General features: G+C 37.4%; 1 protein-coding gene across 18 annotated transcripts in view; it reads left to right on the top strand.

Annotated features, from left to right (window-relative positions):
• Positions 1 to 17,740, top strand: part of KDM6A (lysine demethylase 6A) — a 161,888-nt gene that overhangs the window by 125,148 nt on the left and 19,000 nt on the right. For all 18 annotated transcript variants that reach the window (XR_012778248.1, XR_012778249.1, XR_012778250.1 and 15 more), the window contains 3 exons: positions 13,301 to 13,430; positions 14,954 to 15,059; positions 15,801 to 16,006. Coding sequence is in view for 15 of the 18 variants with exons in the window: in XM_075520008.1 (XP_075376123.1) it covers positions 13,301 to 13,430; positions 14,954 to 15,059; positions 15,801 to 16,006 (442 nt within the window). In the remaining 3 variants the exon portion in view is untranslated. The remainder of the gene's footprint in view (positions 1 to 13,300; positions 13,431 to 14,953; positions 15,060 to 15,800; positions 16,007 to 17,740) is intronic.

Genomic DNA, 17,740 nt, shown 5'->3' with positions numbered 1-17,740 from the left:
CTTCAGAGGTGTAAGTCTTGGTCCGTCTTATATTCCAGTTGATCAGCAGGTATGTTACTGTTGTTTTTTGTCTTTAGTCAGTAAGCTTGAATCATTTTAGATCAGATGCATAATGGGTTAAGGCAAAAAGTGAGGCCAGCCACTAGGAAACCTGGCAGTGATTACAGTGTGATTGTGAAAAATGCACAGAGTTTTCTCTAGTGTCTTCATTGCTAGTAATACAGGATGGCATGGAGTGTGGAAGAGTAGGTTATAGAAGTTTGAGGTGATGCTTCTTAGCAGTGACTTCTGGCAAAGATGTTATACTGTAAGCTGCAGTGGTATAGATAGAGTGATATAGTGGTATAGAAATGCAGCAAATTCAGCCACCTGTGCCATAGCCAGTGGCCTCTGGCAGAGGGTGGTGGTAGACTGAGGGCAATAATACCATAAACTGCTGCTGCTAAATCTGCCAGCGTTCCTCTCTGATGCATAAGTCCCATCTTCTTGACAGGCGTGTTGGCACTAGAATGATTAGGCTCATTTTATATCCATGTAGTCAGCTTAAATGCATTCCCTTAACACTTCTGGTGGTTCCTAGGTCTGTCTTACTAAAAAGCAGTGTAGCAGAAACACCAGGCTCCAGGCCTTGACATTTCTATATGATTCTTAGGTATTTATTTCTTATCTCAGTGTTGTTAAATCACCAAAAATGGCAGGTAAACTCCCCCCTCTTTCCAAAGAAAAAGAAATGGAAATGCATCTGTGAGGATTGCATAGTTTGGGTTATCGGTGTGACAATGGTGTAGTTGTCAGAGGGTAGGAACCTCCAGCAGAAGTCAGAGTGCTGGGATTTGAGGGTTATATCCAGCAAGCACATTTTCAGAGTCTCTTTCAAATCCAACTCTTTCATTAGATACAGGCTCTAACAATAAAAAGGATAATTTCAGAGACTCCCTTGCATCAAGGAAAGATGTATTTTGCCACAGTAGTAATAAAATCTTTTTCTAAGACTTAGTGATTATTCTGCAACCTTCTGAGACTTTCCTCCCTCCACACCACTTACAAGCCCTATATTTAGACATCCTGCACAATAGCAGAGCTCTGCATATAGTGTTGCTCTTATTATTGCACTGTGCTGTGTCATCACTGCAGAAATTTTATCATCAGAGTGAGATCCTTAGGCATCTTAAAGTATTGTAGGAGTTTTTCATGGACAATGTTACAAGTGCCGACACTTAAAATATATGTGATGAAAATGGAAAAGTATTTCAGTGGCTGGCTTAATTTTCCATTAAAGCTGGCAGCAGTACTTCCAATTTTGTCTTTACTTAGAAGGGTAGAGGTTCCTTTATGAGGCTTTGGAGTATATACGTACTTTGGAGCACCTATAGAGTATGAATGTGCTGGCAGGCAGAAGTATGATGTGTTCGTTACATAGACAAATGCGAGACGTTCAGTCACCTCTCCTCAGAAATAGACAGTTTTATGTTGTTACATGCTGAAACTTTATCTACATGGGAAAGCTAGTGAACTGTAAACTCTTTTTACTGTATGTAACTGTCTGGTATTAATGCACCATGTTATCAGTCTTAATATACATTATACATAAAATGGTTTATTCCATTGAAAGGGGAGCAAACTCCACTAGACACATTTTAGACAAAGCTTTTCAAAAGGAATTAATTCTCCTTCAAAGGTAGGGTGAGCTCATGCTTGCATGTGCTAACAAGGGAGCCTGTCAGAGAGTAGTTAGCTTTGCAGATTCATACTTTGTGCTTACTGTTCACAGCCTTCCCTATGTAGACTATCTCAAAGTCCTTAGATTTGCTAGGTAGTCTTTGGAGAGATTTGCCTTCTTTCTCAAAAGAATTTTATTTGAAATCCAAACATGCTGAGAAATTGAAATGACCATTTAGAGCACTATAATTTCTGTATCCATGTCTTACAGTTGTTGGCATTTGCAAAATGTTACCTAAGATGCCTTTAAGGTTCACAGAGGTCCCTTTAATCACAAGCACATGGTTATTGAATGTTTTGGCTTGTACTCTAACTGCTATTTTCCATACCCAATTGTGTTTACAGTTCTTTTAGTTGAAATGTTACCTGTGTTTTTCTGGTGTCAGAATTATTGTTGGAATTTTTGCCATCTCAATATGTTTTACTCCAAAATATTTTATTTGGGATTACACAGCAAATGTGGTGCTTTTCAGCATTACCCTTTTTGGTGTTTAAAAAGTGATAAAAGCATGTTTATATCCTTCTTTCACTGCATGCCCATAAATCAGTTAAATGCAGAAAAGCTGCATCTGTTACTGTGATTGAGAGTTACTAGTTTCTAATGTACTGGCATTTGGTGACTAATACTGATCATTGTATAGTGGTTGTAGGTATCTGTTACAAAGACAAATTTCCTAGAAGAGGAAAAAATACTATAGGGAGCTTATTTTATCATCTTTCAAATATTAAGTCTTGTAACATTCATTTTCAAGCGAAGTTTCTACACCTATTACATTGATAAAAATTGAGAGTTTTAAAGTTTTTTTTTTTTAATTAGGACTGTGTACATGTTCTTGCTGGTAGAACTATAAAAATAACTTCAACACGTGTTGTTAGGATGAGTGCCTTGCTAGGATGAGTGCCTTGCAAATGCACATAAAATAAATTGTTACAGACTTAAAGTTCTTTCTTGAAGTTTAGCTGATCTGTGTCTTCAAAATTCGCTTAGCAGGAATTTGCGTGCAGCTTTCTTGGGAGAGTAATGGGGAGTGTATTCCTCTAGTTAAATACAAGTCTTTGCTTTTGTGCTCGTTGATAGAGGTCGTATTCCCAGTGATACTTTATTATCCTGCCTTTATTTTAGAAATTAAGGTGGTTTTCTATCCTTATTCTACTTCAAAAACTGTGGCTTCGTTATAGCAAAAGAAATTTTGAAACATTTTGTTGTAAGTGACACAGAAGTGTCTGCAGGGGCTTTTCTAAGCAAACATAAACTCTGCTGCAGGCAGGCAGGTGCAAGGCTGCTCCTCCCGTGCTTGGAGCTGGAGAGGATGCCGAGCCGCTGCGGTGTAGCTCTCGCCCAGGCTGGTGTGCCGACAGCAGGCTTTTCAGCGAGTCACAGGCATGTCAGAGCACTGCTGAGTAATGGCTACTGAGTTCCTAGCAGCACCTTGTCTAAGGAGAGGCAGAGCAAATCTGCCTGCCAAAGACTGTTGACAGACTCCAACTTGAACCTGTGAATTCAGTGCAGAAGGGGTGAGTTTTAAGCACAGCCAGAACCTATAGATCTTTGCCATGACCTGCATGTCAAGTTCACTTTTCGCTTAGCCATATACTGCCATTGTGCTTTCTTTAGCTTACTCACTGGGAAGATGCCAAGTTCTGCTTTAAATTGTACGTAAGAGTTTCTAACGGTATTCAGGGATCCGAATTATGAAATACTGACCCTGAAAGAAGTACTTCCTAATGTGGTGATCAGGTCTCTTGTCTTTTTCTACAGTGTTTCACTTGGGTTCATGTATTGGGTCCTTATTTTTTCCCAGGCTCACGTAATCATTGTTTTTCAAGGAGGGTAAGCTAATACTTTGCCCTATGTACTTTGCAGACAGCTCAAAAAGTGTTAGATGTGCCTTTTATGTTCTTTCTCATTGAGTAGAGGTTGAGAGCTCCCTCTTCAGCCTGTCTGCACCTTAATTCAGCAAGGCAGAGAGGACTTAGAAGCTGGATAATAAAGCAGGATGAGCAATGGCAAAAGTGGAGGAGAGACTTGGTTTTTTAGCAACATTTAGGAGGTCAAGAAATGCTTCAGTCTGGGCTGCGACTACTTTTACAAAGTTTAGAGACAGGATCTCTCCTAGTCAAACTATGCTTGCTGGAAAGTGTCTGCATATGTTTTCTAATAATAAGGAGATGCTGAGAAATTTTGTGGGACTGGGAACAAGGTAACAATTGCAACATTTTAGGGTAAGCCTAATGTGTAAAGACAGACAGACAGACAGTTTTTCAGACATGAAAATTCTGTTGTGCTCCTTATTACTGTTCCTGACCTGTTCCTAGGGCTGGTTACCTGTTAGGGAAAAGGTCCTGTCCGCATTTTTTTTTTTATCATACCAATAGAAATAATAACTATCTAATATAACTGCTATATAATCTATTAATAGGGGTTTTTTTCCTGCCATCCTTATGTGTCCTACAGTTTACATGCATAAATTTGAGGACAAGACTATCCCAGCCATGTACTAACTAGTTGATTAGCCCTTTCTTTGTTTTAAAATATATAGAGTTTGAAGGTGTGCATCCATGCCCGTGATGGCTCAGGAGCAGAGCTCTAGGGAGAACATCCTTGTCACAGATACTGTGTGCATGATTGACATAGGGAATAATGTCTAGAGGGGAGAATACTGAAAGATATTCTGCTGAAAGCCCTGCTTATTTGCGAAATAAGTCAGCCTTGATACATAATAGAATAGAAGATGTTTATCTACGAATATATCAGATACTGTAAACTTCAATACTGCATGTTAACCTTTATTTTAACACAGTGTAAGGTAAAGCAAAAACAAAGAATTGAAAGTACTTCCCACAGTACTGATTACATTTGGGCGCTATCTCTGTAAGCGGTGTCTTGAGGTACAAAAGTAAATTTGTGACCAAAAATGTTGGTTTTTAGAATTACTGTAAAAATTGCAGAAAAGGTATGCACAATAGAAAACCTGAAAATATATATTTTTTTTTTTCTTAACAAAAAACAAACACCTGTGCTAGAATAAACTTCATACACAGGGAGAGGGGAGTTGTCCTGTAGTATTAGTTTTTATATATTGGAGCCACACTGGATTGGGCCTTAAATGTATTAATATTTGCCAGTTGTTACATACATACCCTTATTTCATTTGATATGTTCAGAAAGACATTCCGGCTTCATCTCTAATGTGGATAATTATATTCTGTTATCTTCTGGCATATTCTTCTTGCTATCTGGTAATACTTACTTGATACAGTCTGTTGCCCTATTGTCCTGATGGTATTCTCTAGGGGGGAAAAAAGGCATTTTGGTAGGTAGGAACAGGTGGATGTAACTTGCTTTTTTTATAGCTGGAGCTCTAGACTAATCATTTTTATTTTCCTCCTCATTATTCTGCATTTGGCTCTGTTTACTATATGCTTACTTCAAAACCAGAGTGTTTATGTTACTTATAAGTCACATTGAAATTCCTCGGAAGTCTGTTTGTTAAATAATCTTTTTTTCAAATGCTTACAGGTTTTTAAAAAAAGTCTTGTCTAAGAGAAGCCATTTTTTACATCTTTTAGACCCTACAGGTTTATTTGTGCTTAGAGCACAAAAGACCTGGAATTATTAGCAGTTTGGGATTAAGTAATGCACAAGAGTTGATTCACAATGTAACTATAATTGACCTACTACAGGATAGTGAACTGCAGTGTAATGAAGTTCCTCATCTCACAGGAGGGATTTTATCAGGAAGCAACATGGTAATACTAACCACCAAAAACTGACTTGTAAAATCTAGCAGCATTAACAAACTTGTTGCTTAAGAACAAAGAAACATCAGAGGTACGGAAGTTTGGTGGTTTTTAAGATAAAAGCAATTATTAGAAAAGGGGTTCAGAAATCATGCATTACAATAAAATAAAAATGGAAGAAGTCAGGCAAAAATAAATGCTGGGAGATTGTAATTTTGCTTTATGTAAACAAGTGTCATCTTAATAAAAGCTGCTCAAGTGAAGCCATTAGGTGAAAGGAGATGCTTTCTATCATAAAATGCAAAACACATGCTAAATAGAAAACTCCGTTTGATTCTTTTTTTATTATATGTGAATAGGTTGTCTGGTCTGTAGGAACAGACTTGGTAAACGTTTTGTTTTGCTAAAGGGAGCGCTTAAGTAGGGCAAGATCATTGCAGAGGCTGAAAAGTTTCTTTATATCCATCTTCCTCGGTGAGAATGTTGAGGAAATATTTAACAGAGACCTATTCTATTCATGCGGTGAAATGAAGTTGTTTAGGAGGCTGAGAAGGGGTCAAACAGAAGGTGATGGCATAGCAATTGATACTCCTCCAAGGGGCTTCCCTTGAAGGGCTAGACAATGTTCATTGAAGAGCTACAAGGAATTTAGAAATGCAGTAGCTGAGCTATTGACTAAAATATGCAAATCTCATTAAGACGCTGTTCTGGAGAACAGTAGGGTAACAAATGGGCTCATCTTGTTGAACTGCTGTTGGAGTGTACGGATGAAAGAGAATTGGGGAGGTGATTCTGGGAAGTGTAAGTGTGATTTGGGTAGTCTTCCCTACCAATAAAACTGATTGCAACAGTAAATTTTAGGGTGGTTATAAAACCACTGAATTACTATGTTTGGTAAACTGTCTACATAGTAAACTAAATTTCTTCAAGCCTCGGAGCAAAAAAAACAGATAGAAGAGTGTACTATTAAATTAATTATGTTTCCTTGGATTCTTAGAGAAAATCCCCTGTTGAGGTCATTAAAAAAAAAAAAACCAACAAAAAAAAAGGTAATTTTGAGCATAAGTGAAAACCATGTGATTAAAAGAAGAAAATATGCTAGGAATAACTGCGCTGAGTTTGTTATTAGAAAAGCCGATTGTTAATACATGGGGGAAAAAAGAAAAATGTGCTGCTTTGTCTAGTTGTGTATCAGGTCTCCTTAAAAAGATCGTTATCAAAAGCTCTTCTCTGTACTCTTAGAAATGTAAGTATCTTTTCCTCTGAAAGGAGAATTAATGAAACGTTATCACAAGACTTGAGATTTAACACTCGAGCTGTTTATTTCTGCTGAAGTGAAACCAGCTGATTTCTAGCTCCGCATTTCAACTGGTGCATCTAATTAACATCCTGGAGGAGTGATGTTAAAAATCCAGTACCCGTCTCAGTTCAGAGGGTCCATCACTTGCCTTTTCTAAAACCCACGTGAGGTCAAGTCCTTCCTTTAAGCAGTGTAGAGAAGTTCCCGAGTTGACTTGTTTTGTTTCTCATAAAAGAAACAAGAAATAGCTTAGTTATTTTTTTCTTATCGTTATCTAGTAAAGCTTGTTCACAGCCTTGAAAGAACAGGCAAATCTCCAAATGAAACTTTTGTTTGATAATGACTTGGAGAAGTCCGTGCAAGAGGTCCTCAAACGATTCTGAAGAGCCCAGCTGGGTAACTGGGCAACTTTGTGTCAGCTGAAAGTTGCTGTTGTCATTTTTATGGTGATATATGGAAAGACTAATCTGAAAACTATAAAGCATTTCTGAACTTGAAAGCTTTACCAATTTGGCTTAATTGGGGAAGGCAAATGAGAGGTGTAGGCTTGATGGTAATGCGTATTAAAAGGGGCTAGCATGCCTTTTTGTAGTTCTTTTTGCTTGGTGTGCAAAGAGGAAGCGTAGAGAGCAGTCCATTGAGAAAAGAAAGTGACGGGAGACCAGGAGAGATTAGCTGTCGCTCAAGGGACCTTGGAAAATGATGAAAGTATAGGACGGCAAACAGGAGATGGTCTGGGCTAAACAGTCTGGAAAAGGGTCTGATAAATGGCCAGCATGTACGCAGCGGGGGAAATAAGCTTCATGGGGAGGAGTGGGAAAAGCAAGGCAGAGGCTAGAGCAGACAGACATCTCGTTGCTCGGTGAGCTCTGTGCTGAAGCCTGGGGCAGAAGCAGACTTGGGCTGACCTTTCTGAAGGTGCTGCTCCCTGGCAATTAAGCCTGCTTTGTGAAGTCAATTAGGGAATCACTGGTTTGGGAACTCGGCAATCGAGAGGCAAAGAGCCTAAATCTATTTGAGGGGAAGTACTTTGCGGAGAAAGGAGTTGGATTAAGTTTGTGTTTTGTTCTTAAAAACAAAACCAACAAAAGCAATTCTTGCTTTTTTGGGAGGTTTCTTTGTCTGTAAGCAAAGGACTTTTTTGGCTTGAAGGCAAAATTCTTCAACTGCTCGAAAGGCACATTACTTCTGGCAAGTCAACTTCACCATAGCAAAAGTTTTAAGAACCAAATTTGAAATATTGTGATTTCACAACCTAGACTGTGTTCAGAATAAGACATTCCGTTTTGTTTCAAAAGGCAAATACAGAAATCTGCAGATGGGGAGCAGAATTATCTGGGATTAAAAAAAACATAGGAAAGATTTATAGTTTAGGGGGAAGGCAAGCATATGAAAAAGTTTGGTACCACTTGTTATAATGCATTTCTTACATAAGTCATTAATATGATTCTGTTTGTATTATAGCCTAAGAACAAGGTGATTAGCAAATGAAATAGAAAGGAAGGATGTAAAAGTCATTAAGAAAAGAAAAAAAGGAACATTACTTCTTACATAACATACAATTAACCTATGAAATTCACTGCCAACCTGTACTATTGAGGTCAAAACCAGAACAGAATTCAAAAATTATTAGAAATATATTTGCATAATGAGAAAATCCACAATTCTATTGTAGGATTTTCTGTAGGTTTAAAAAGAAAGATCTCTGGGAGTATTGCCAGGTAGTACCTAGTTGTGAAAGACTGGGGTAGAGAATTGCATGAGAAACAGGTTGTATAATTATCTGGCGTTACTTGCATTTAAGCATAATGTAAGCTTGACTTAACTTCTTTATATTTCCCTTTGTGAGCTCCTCTCTCTCTCTGCTGGCTATAGAATGAGCTTGGGGAGGTGAGCTTCAGAGAGCCCAAGTTAGATGTTGTGAGTAACTGCCTCCTTCCCAGGGTGATGGGTGTTGACAGGTATTTTTCTGTGTTTTTGTAATAACTTGCAGTATGAAAGCAGTTAATTGTATTCAGTAATTGTTAAGAAAGGCCAGGTATTTCTCTTTTGAATCAGGACGGGGTCAAGTTAAGTACTGTGCATCCCAGTGCTTCAACTGATTCCTTCTGCAGGCACACTTTTCAAATGTTTTGTTCATTCTTCTTTGTAGATTAATTAATTCTGATAGATTTGAGATCAAGTATCACATAAATCCACAGTTCCTTGTATCCATGTTAGTGATTTTTATTTGGGGAAGAGAGGGTATTAATTTTGTTCTTCAAAATAACTATAATCTCTTGAGCAGTAAAACCTTGTTAATTCTCATGCAGCTAATCCTCAAATAATAATTCACTTAGACTGACTTCACAACACAAATAACTGCTTAGGTGCAAATGATTGTAACTTGCTCTGTTTTAGCCTGTAAAGTGTACCTAAAATCCAAATGTACAGATAACTGGAAATTGTTTAGGAACTTTTCATTATCCTCAAAAAGTCACAATCTCCCAATTAAAAACAAAAAGGGCAAATATTTTTACAAGTACTGAAGCTAAGAGTTCTAGAAAACTCAGAAGTGAAGTTTGGAAGAGGAAAACTGTAGCCAAGAATGAAAAAGAAGGAACACAAAACCCACTAATGCTTAATGACTGCACAGTTATTCGAATAGTTAATAGAGGCAAGAGAGTTCAGTAAATATTTTTGTTCTGTGCTTGGGAAAAAGGCAGATACGATGTTCACATCATGGGATGTATGATAACACACTCTCTGTTTTCACAATAATCAAGGAGAAGGTTAAACAGTAGTTATGCTTAAATTTGGCATTTTTAAGTCAGAGGCCTGGATAACATACATCCATGAGCTCTGAAAGAGCAGGCCGGAGAATTGTTGTTTATCATTCATACAGATTTTCTTTATGGTTCTTGGACTTGAAAAGCACTATGGAACTACTTTCTGAGAAAGAAATGTAATCATCTCCGTCTGACAGTAGGCTTGAGCGAAATAATAAAATTATTGAGGTGATTAATAAATGTAAAGGATAGTAATTAATGATAATGAGTCCTGGTTCTTGGAAAATAAGTTTTATCATGTTAACTGTAATATTCTTGATGTAGTGAAAATAGTAAACTTGAGGAAAGAATTGTGGTAGATGGATGAAGGCATCATCTCAGGCTAAGCCACCAGTCTCCATTTGTCGAGAAATCCCTAGATAACATTGAATTATTTGTGTTAATATTTGCTAAAAGCACAGACTGGGGAGCGAGTGCTATATAATGAAGAGGATGTGTGACTGTTGCAAAGCAAACTGGGTCACACCTCTGCTTCTGGTTAACTGTCTGGTTTGGTACAGCCGGAGGGGAAGTGTGGGAATGTATCCTAGAAAGCAGTAAAATGGAAAAAAAATGGTGTTTTAATGAATCTGGTGACTGATTATTCAAGAGATCCCTTAATTACATGAAATCCAAGCACCACCATAGTGGTTGGTGTCACTCATAACCATGGCAGTTTGAGTTTGCTCCTCAGGATGAAGCAGTTGCCTAAGTTATTGTTGCTTTTACCCATCGAGCAAATTGCAGGGGGCTGGGAGCTGCAGCTCTGACTCAGGTCTATGCTGCACATCAGTGTGCGCTTCTGTCCCTACCTGTCTGAGGCTGACAGCTGCTCCTGCCTTCTTTTCCCACTCTGCGGGAATGAAGGGTGTTCTCCTGCCTGTGCAGTCTATGAAAAGCCAATTCCCTCTGGAAAGTCAATTTAAATGAATGAAGCCTGTCCTTCTCTTCATTCATCCGTCACAGCGTCGTAGGTGACTGTTTGGGCATCCAGTTTCTTTTTGGGGCCTAAACCAGGCTTGGTTTTTTTTTTTTAGCATTGCATCTGTTGCCTCTTTCAGCCAGTATGAAATCCTCTCACAAAAAATATGCTCTTGAAACAGAGATAGGTGAGATTTTCCTCACGGTTGCTGTGGTCAAAAAGGGTCTTTCACTTTCCTTGCACTGGCCATACTTCTGTATTTCCCAGAGGTGGAGAGGCTGGCAGTGGATACTCACACCGCTTCGTTTCAGGTGCCGGTAGCAAATCTTTTTCGTACTTCTGTGGTGTTTTTTATAATTTCCATTCTCTGTTTTGCACACTCAGTTACAGTGGTGTTCGTTAATAGCTCTCTTGTATTGTTATTAATAGTAAATTACTCTGATTCATGGACAAAAAAAAGATGATAGAGTGAAACTGGTCTGTTAAAGACAACTTTAAATATTCTGCCCATCTGTTTGCTGTGCCACTTGAATTACGAGCGTTTTCCTATCTCAGCTTTGCTTTTCTTTGGCCCCTTTCCTCTCTTGAAATTTCCACACAGGGTTTTAGTAACTTAATAGGAAACTGTGGCATACATTTGGTAGTATCAGCTTCAAGTGGTGGGTTTATGAGATATCTCTGTTCATCTGATCTTTTCCTCTGTACTGTCTGCTTTCTTCTGTATCTCCTTTGCCTTTTCAGACCTGTAATTTCTCTAAGCACACAGGAGTTTCTCCTTTCTCTATTGTCCCTCTTCCCTGAAGATGCCATGTACCCTGGCTTTACTGAGCTTTCGCTGTGTTGATTATCTTGTGACTACAGTAGCTTAAGTCACGCTAGTTCTGGGCAATGTCCCTTTTTCTTCAGGTTCAGTCTTTCTCATCTTCCTTGCCTCAGAAATTGCCTGAGAACTTCATCAGTTCAAACTGAATGTTGTCATAGTTCTCTGATTTTTAATACTACGCATTTGCTTTTCCTTGTTTTATTTTTCAGTTTGGTAATGCAAAGGTTATAGTTACTTCGAATACCTGCTATTCAGATTATAGTTTCACTTTGCATAGATGGTCTGAATTAAGGATTCATGCAACCATGGGTGATAAATTTCTTTGGGTGACGGTGATTTTATCTTGCCATGTTTATTTACGGGGGGGGGGGGGGGGGGGGGGGGCGGGCGGTAGGGTCTTTGCAACAACTACATCAGACATTAAGCAATGGTCAGTGAGGTTTTTGCCAAGTTGGATGATGCCTAATCAAAGCTTCCACAGTTGTCTTTTTTAGTTTCTTTGAAGTTGTGATCTATTCTGGCATTAGACTCACCTAGCACAAGGAAAAAGCTGTGTTTGGTATTTTGACAGGCGTGCTTTGGAGACAGTTGTTAAATATGTCTCTGTCTGTATTGGTCTGATCTTCTGTCAGAGGAGAGCAATGTATGAATTAGAAAGCTGGCATAAGTTCTGAACTGACTGACTGACTTGCTTGTCGTTATAAGCACCAGTTTCTCAGGATGCTGCCCTTTGCTGCAGCCCGGGGTAGGTGAGATGTCTGCTCATTTTCTTTAAAGTGTTTGTCATAACAGTCGGTCTGATCTGATCTCAAGCCCCAAGTCCATCTTACTTGTGGCTTGTGGTAGCTTGATTTGAAGCAGGGCTCTCACATGCCAGCGTCCAGCTCTAGAATGTTTCTCAGTGCCAGTATCACAGTTTCTGTGTTTTAGAGAAGAACTCTACTGCTAGGAGTTTCACCTAATACAAGTCAGATGTGTTTTCTGCTGAAGACTGTTTTTACCAGAACAGCTTTTTTGTAACCAGTGAGTTTTATGAAGATACTAAATTATGCATTTAGAATTATCCCATTTTGTGGGGTGTTGAGAGATGGTAACAACAGCTAGTGAATCAAGCGAGGTTGGAAGAAGGATTTGAATAGTGGTTAGTTTGAAGAATTTTGAAGTAGTTCAGTCATTTTTAACAAACAAAAAATTAAGGGATGGTTTTGTTAACAAATACTTTCCTGGTGATAGTGACTGGAAATTGAATATAGACTAAGCTCAGAATGCAGATTTTTCAGGTCATTCATTATAGGAAAAGTTAACACACATATGGTGGGTTATCCCCATCTGGAAATCTCCAGAGAAAGGCTGCAAATACAACAGGCAAAGTTCTCACTCAAGTACACGTATGGGTGTTGACACAGCAACTCACTCAGGGTAGGTCCTTTCCTCTGTTGCTCAAAGGGATTATGCAGCAGTGGCTCCTTCTGGTTTCAAAATGTGCAAATCAGAGAGGGGTAGGTGGTTGTTCAATTTAGTGTTGTAGTTGGTTTTTGTTACTCAGCAGTTTTTTGGCTGAGGCATTGTCATTTTCTGACTGTGCTCTGCCACAGTGCTATGCACAGCATTACCGGACTGCGTTATCTCAGCTGCTATAAATTCATCATCCACCAGCCAGTGCCGACCTAATAAGGTTCTTCTCTATTTCTAGTTGAAACCTGCTTTCTCTGTTAAATTTTGTCAAATTAGTCATACTTGCTTTTGTTTAAAATGGCTATATTTTTAACTAATAGTGGTGATGTTGCAGATTTGGCACGCAAAGTGGGAATTATTTTGAATATTATCAAATTATACACTGAGAATTCTTGATTAAAATATATGAGCTTTATTTGCATCTTGAATTATGGTTTCTCCTTATACATCATTATTTTGCAGAAGAGATGACACTAATATATATTTATTTTATTTGTCAAGTATTGACAGAGGCAGCTCTTCTTTCCTTTTAGGAATCTGGGTAAAAATGGCTTATCTAACAGTAGTATTCTATTGGATAAATGCCCACCTCCACGACCACCGCCTCCACCATACCCTCCCTTGCCAAAGGACAAGCTGAATCCACCTACACCTAGTATTTATGTAAGTAAATCTAATGGTAGAAGTACATTGCTGACTGTCTTTTGTAATTATTTGGATATCTGAATTAAATAATGTAATTATTTTAAAGCTGCACTATTCACAGCTGAATTCTAATTACAGTGCTCTCCCAACTAGTGTATAAGCTGGGAAAATGCTAACCTTAAAGAAAATTTTAAGACTGAGTTTGACTCCTAAAGTACTTGTAAATTAAGAATTTCAGTAAACGAGGAAAAACAGCTTCAGAATTTTTTGTTTATTTTTTAATACTCAAAGTATCGGCAGAATAAGCAAAACAGTTCATTAGATACAATGTACAATACTTAAATATGTATGTACATTTTTTGCAAGTGATAGTTTAGGTATAAATGAGCAAGTAATTAAGCTAAACACTACTAACAGTCTGCTTCAAAATATAGTAAAGAAAAAATTAATAAAAGTTGAGGTGGTGTTAAGAACAAAATGTCATTAGGAAAAGACAGGTTTTAGTTGCATAGTATTTTCTTACACAACCATTAAAACTTCTGTTCTGAAAATAAAGTTTTATAATAGCTTTAGAAGAGTTTGAGTTACCTTCCTTAGCAGTAGAAGAATAAATTGTAGGACATCCACTTCCTTGATAACAGAAGAATAAATTATAGTACATCCATACAGCTGGTGTGAAAACCTCAAGTTAGCTTTGCTCAGCCCAACTTGGGGACCAGAAGCAGTCAGCACTTTGGTGTGATACTACACAAGCAGTCTGCCAGAGAGCTAGATTAAGTTGGAAGCAATAATGCTTCCAATTTTCTCCAGGTGTTGCATCTGAATTAATCTACCTTGTTAAAAATCCGTCACAGCTTTGCTGAGTCCGTACAAAGCTCGTAAGTCACCATGTTGCAGTGCACGTACTGCGTGGGTCCCAATATATGGGAACTCTGTATTGTGTTTTGTTTATTCAAAGAGGTGTCTTCAGCATTTTAAAAGATTCACAACCATTTAAAAAAAAAAAAAGAAAAAAAGATGGGGGGTGGGGGAGACTATAGCATAAAATTGAGGTCATAGGTGCACAAAAGCATAAGAAAATCAAATCAACCTTTCTGGTTAACATGAGATACACTGTGAGAATAGTCTTTTTAATTATACTGTTTCTTGTATACATTATCTGTAGAATTAGCTTTTTGACTTCTGTAAAGAAAGTTAGTATGTTATCTTGCTCTTCAGAGAATTCTGTAGATTTAGAGAATGTACAAGGCTACTGTCAGATAAAGAAATAAACTGCAGGAAACCTGAATTGCAAAAGCCAAAGCAACCTGGGAATAATTCATGCCAAGAAATAAATTGCAGTAACAAATTAATTTCAGGAGTGAACCTAGCTTTTAACATGGAAAGGGTTGTATGATGTAGCTGTTCATTCCCCACAGTGCAGGGAAATGGAGAACATTCCTGTCTTTTTTCTGTTGTTTTTTTTTTTATTATTCTTTCTTATTTTACAAATAAGGAGTCTAAGTTCATCTGACATCTAATATTGCATTATCATTTTACAGTTGGAAAATAAACGAGATGCTTTCTTTCCACCTTTACATCAGTTTTGTACAAATCCAAACAACCCTGTTACTGTAATACGTGGCCTTGCTGGAGCGCTTAAATTAGGTAAGTTTACTTTCTATGGTTTTTTTACTTTGGAAAAAAATGTATGTGTTTTTTAAAAGGTAGTCCCTCAGTTCGTAAAGGTGGATATTTTATTTCTGTATACTGTATTACTTGTGTATTCCAAGTAATTAGGGTAATGTGTCGTTTCTCACTTTGCTGCTGTTTCTAATCTCGATCATCACCAAAAATAACCCCCAAAAGCCCAGCAGACTTTGTTGAGCACAGAGAGGAGCTGAGCTGTGGATATGGAAGCTTATGGATAGACTTTTTTCCTCTGAAAATGATGGCTACATGTCTTTGTGCTTAGATTTAATGATCTATAATCTGACTGTGTACAATATTTTGAACTCTGTAGATAGAAAAATTATCATTGCTGGTAGGAAATGTGTTATATGATTGGAAGTGCATTCATAAAACTATAGTCTGAAAAATACTTTATTGGTAATAGCTTTAAACATTGTTTGCAGATTTGTTTACACAAGTTATGTAAAAAGTTCCTTGGAATATAGTTCATACAGTAGCTGCCAAGTTTTTTCTAAGCTTCTACTGCTGTGTGCCGAAAAGCTTTTTGAGTGTTAGTCATGAGTGTTAGTTTTTAACCTACAGGTGGGCTGTGTTATGAAGGCTGAGGGGGAAAATAGGTTTAAACCTTTAGATAACTTTAAGTATTAATGTCTTCTTTTCTTGAAACTTTTTATTCTATTTTAACTGTCATTTATAAATTTTATTCCTATTTATTAGATCTAGGACTCTTCTCTACTAAGACATTGGTAGAAGCAAATAATGAACACATAGTAGAAGTGAGGACACAACTACTGCAGCCAGCAGATGAAAACTGGGACCCCACTGGAACAAAGAAAATCTGGCGTTGTGAAAGCAGTAGATCTCATACAACAATTGCTAAATATGCACAGTACCAGGCCTCCTCATTCCAGGAGTCTTTAAGGGTAAGTCCATTGTTACTATTTAAGATATTTACAAATGGTATACTAACTCTGGAACCAATTAGTAACAGCTATTGAAAACAAACAGAAGCTGTTAACGAAAAGGAGACATTTCCATTAGCTTGAAGAGCACAGGTAAATTTACAAAATCTGTTTTGAATAGAGGGTCAAATAGTATATAGGGTGTTTCTCCCAAATGCTTAATGTAAAACTTAATTTTCTTAATGTAAAACTGGCTATTATATACTTTAAAAGCTTGTTAGCTTAAGCTTTCATATAATAATGTCAAAATTCATATTAAAATATTTAGAACTTAAGATGCCTTTTTTTTAACTTGTATTGCTTCTAATTTCACATACTCTTTGAAATCAAATTTATTTGATTTCATAGTATCCTGAATTAATTTGGATGTGGCTTATTAGAAGTTTATACTCCTACTTGTCTTTCAGCACAACAGTTTAAAATATTAAAATAACTTTTTTTTTCCCAGAAAAGTGACTGATGCTTTCTGTATTTGTTATTGTTGGGTTCCAAACATAACAGTTGCTATTTAGTTTAGAAGTTGTTAGACATATGTGACAGAGTGAAATGTTTGAAATGTTATTTATTGGTATTACTTTTTAATATTTTTGCTGAAGTAGTGAACACATCCTTGGAATTGGCTATGGGCACTCCTCAGAGGCTTTTGTTATCTGCTGTTATTAAAAAGATTAGGCTAAGGTGGAACTAAGACAACAAGATATTCTTGACCAGCTGTTAATTAGAAAATAGGGAAAACACCAACATGGGGAATTAACTATTGCAGTTTTCACTGCCATTACACAGAAACAGCAATGGTTTCAGTAAGAAAGGGAAGCGGAATTCTAAATTTAAACTTTGTGCATTAGAGGAAAGGATTAGAAACAAAGAAATTAATCGGTAGTTGAAGAAAAGAGAAGGGAAGGTAGTTACAAGGTTTTGAGCAATACTGACACAGCATGAGGAAAAGAAACAGGAATACCATTGGAAAGTGGGGAGCACTGAAGTCATCAAGAGCTTGGGACATAAATGGGATTTTTCTTCCTGTGCAGTGGTAATAAATTTCAGTAGGATCTCAACTGAAGTTTTCTGGTGCCCCTTCAACAGTTGCACCAGCACTGTATTCTTGTACATCATTACAGAGGGGCTGGAGAACAATATATACATAGCATTCCAGTGACGTACATGTTCAATAACGTACATAATCGATCATGTACCAGCTTGTCAGCAGGAAAGCCTCAGCTTTGGTTTTGCACCAAGAAGTGAACTGCAGGATTTTCTGATTATTTTTTTTCCTCTGTTACAAATTGGTGGTAAAAATGTAACACATAAAATTTTCAGAATTATGATTTTCATTTTTCCCTTGGAAATCAAAAAGACATTGTTTCAAGAGTACGTGTCCTTTACCTAACACTGCTTTGACCTGTCCTTAGGTGACTTTCCACAGTGTTCAAATGAAAGCCTTGTTTCTTCTTTCTACAGACACAATCCTCTTGGCTTGCCCTAAGTGATCTTTTTTTTTTTTATTCCTCTAACAACTATTACATTGCTTTTCTAACATGTCTTGCAGTATTGGATAAATCCATCATCACTAGGTTCCTTTTTGTTTCTCTTTGTCCTTCATTCAAAGGATGAATAAGACTTTCTCAGGTACATAGGGCACACTGAGATTTAACAACAATCCCATTCAAAGCCAGAGATCTTTGGATAGCCTCCAGG

Source organism: Mycteria americana, chromosome 1 (assembly GCF_035582795.1).
Source record: "Mycteria americana isolate JAX WOST 10 ecotype Jacksonville Zoo and Gardens chromosome 1, USCA_MyAme_1.0, whole genome shotgun sequence".
NCBI lineage: Eukaryota > Metazoa > Chordata > Aves > Ciconiiformes > Ciconiidae > Mycteria > Mycteria americana.
The sequence above is the reverse complement of the archived record's forward strand: the minus strand, read 5'-3'. Positions and strand labels throughout refer to the sequence as shown.